The sequence below is a fragment of the Zea mays genome, chromosome 9 (genome assembly GCF_902167145.1).
Source record: "Zea mays cultivar B73 chromosome 9, Zm-B73-REFERENCE-NAM-5.0, whole genome shotgun sequence".
Classification (NCBI taxonomy): domain Eukaryota; kingdom Viridiplantae; phylum Streptophyta; class Magnoliopsida; order Poales; family Poaceae; genus Zea; species Zea mays.
The window spans coordinates 38,047,400-38,049,876 of record NC_050104.1 but is presented as its reverse complement, the minus strand read 5'-3'; the positions used below and the strand labels follow the sequence as shown (position 1 = coordinate 38,049,876).

The window sequence follows — 2,477 nt, the reverse complement described above, 5'->3', positions numbered from 1 at the left end:
CGCTTTTTTGATAGAGGGAGGATAACACAGTTCACAAGCTTGCGTGTGGTCATCTCTTCTCTCTGTGTTCACCTACCTCTATTCTCCAAAAGAAGCGCAAACCACTCGTTTTTTTTCCTCGTCCGTTCCCTCGTTTTCTCCAAGCTGGTACGACTTACGGCCGCTCCCCGCGGGCTTCATATACGCGTCACTTCACTTCGCCGGCCGTATGCATCAACACTCAACAGCGCTACAAGTGCAGTCCATGCATCGATCCATGGCAGCAGACATCAAGTGCGAGCAGCCGAAGCGGACGCCGAGCCCGAGCGCTTCGTCTCTGAGGATCTTCGGCTACGACGTGGCTGGCTCGGGTATCGCCGACCGCATCATCGAGCCTCCGCCTCAGGACGATGGCCGGCCGGCCGTGGTGGACAGCAGGCGCAGGTTCGAGTGCCAGTACTGCTGCCGCGAGTTCGCTAACTCGCAGGCGCTTGGCGGACACCAGAACGCGCACAAGAAGGAGCGGCAGCAGCTGAAGAGGGAGCGCCAGTTCGCAGCCCGCGCACTTGTCGGCGGCCCCGCTGCAGCGGGCTTGGGTGGCATCTGCGCCGCCGGCTTCACGTCGTCACAGTCACAGCCACCGCCAGGGCACATCATCGCAGTAAGCCCGGGCGCCATAGCCAGCTGGGTCTACCTCGCCAACCAGCCAGCCGCAACCATGGGCCTGCCCTTCCACGCCGGCGTATGCCAACCTGAGCCGTTGATGCTGCGCGGCGGTACCGGCAGCAGCATCCTCCGTCGATCATACGAGCTGTGCGCTCCTGCTGACGACGACTTGGAGGAATCATCGGCGATGGGGCTAGACCTGCACCTCAGCCTTGCTCCGGCCAGTTCATCCTAACTGGGGATAAATCATCCCCCGGCCTCATCGATTGAACCACGCAACACATAAACTGTAACTCACATAAGTCCCAAGACGATTTATGTTGTCGTGCCTCCCTTTTTTCCGTTCCTTTTCACTATTTTCGAATATCTCGGTCCTTATGCATGCCAACACCTCAATTAATGTTGCACAAGGTACTCACTTTTAAACTTAGTAGGAATTTTAAACACAGATTAATCCACAATTTCATATAGAGAAGCATAACATGTGAGGAGCGTTAACAGTATTGATTTACTTATAGCCAATCGACGGTTTATCATTAATTTGTACTCGCCTGCATGAATAAAGAAAAAGAGAATAAAAAGATAGAGATAAAAATATACCCTATTGCGAGATTAGTATCGAGGGCACCGAAGGCGCTGTTTGGTGGAACAGTCCATCAAAGTTGACGAAGTGAAGATATTGATATAGTGTAGAATAAGAATGACATTGGGGTGATAAAGCAGTCATGACTAGGGCTTCCTAAAAACCTAATATGTTGTCTATCCCTAGCAACAAGATCGCAAAACGTCGATGGATCCAAATACCTACTTTCTCTACTTTCTATATGTGTAGGTACATAGGCCGATAGGCGAGAGCATCAAATTAAAGAACATTGCAATAGAGGACATGTCAGTGTTTGATGTGTCTCGGGGAAGGAGTCTAACCTTTTATAAATGGACAGGACACTCCAATAGTTAGGCCATGTAATGGACTAACCAAAACACGGACGAATTATGTCGTTACCCTATAAGGTCTGAATAAAATCAGCCATTGCAGATAACAGTCACCATTATTCGTTTGTAACTATGTGTTTAAAACGACAAAAGTTTATGTAGCTGAGAATGTATACAACACATATCTTATTAATTATATCGGACTAACTCGACTTGACACGCCACGACACACCTTGCCTCGCCACACCATGCCTTGCCTCGGCGCGTGCGTGCGTGGCTCTGCCTTCTCTATATTCAACTTCTCAACATATGGTCACTAGACCATGCTATTTAAGTTGATTAACCTTTCTTTTAGTTAGCAATATGATATTAATCTCCTAGTGACATTTAGTATCCCACATGGGCCCTGGATCTAATAGGCTCAAGATCGTTATATTACAACAATCCCCATGTAACTCCAAAGCATATGTGAAATACTCTGAATTTGATGTTTTTTGATATACTATTATTTCAGAGGAGATTATTAAGTTGAACATCCATCTAAAATAGAAATAAGGCACACCCACAACTGACGAATGGACTATGCCTTGAATTGACAGTTTTGTGCGAATGAGTTTCACTGGAATTCTTTACTAGTACTAGACTACCAAAGACATTTCCTCAATTTAAAGTGTATGAGTCATACTTCTTGACCTTCCGTGAGCTTCTAGAGTTTACCCAAAACTCATAGACTATGACCAATAGTTTAGCCCATATATGTGCATTCCATAAAATATGTTCTATAGGACAACATCTCTACTAACACTAAGCCACACGGAATGCATTAAGCCCCTTCACATGCCTTGAAGACTTCATGTTGTCCTTAAAACTATTGTCCTTGATAATCACTGTTCATTAGA

At 46.6% G+C, this 2,477-nt stretch overlaps 1 protein-coding gene across 1 annotated transcript; it reads left to right on the top strand.

Moving 5' to 3' along the window:
• Nucleotides 1-205: 205 nt before the first annotated feature.
• On the top strand, nt 206-954 carry LOC100281914 (zinc finger protein 6). Its single transcript, NM_001154833.2, has one exon. It carries the CDS (start codon nt 209-211, stop codon nt 878-880), a length of 672 nt encoding a protein of 223 aa, NP_001148305.2. The 5' UTR covers nt 206-208; the 3' UTR covers nt 881-954.
• Nucleotides 955-2,477: the final 1,523 nt, after the last annotated feature.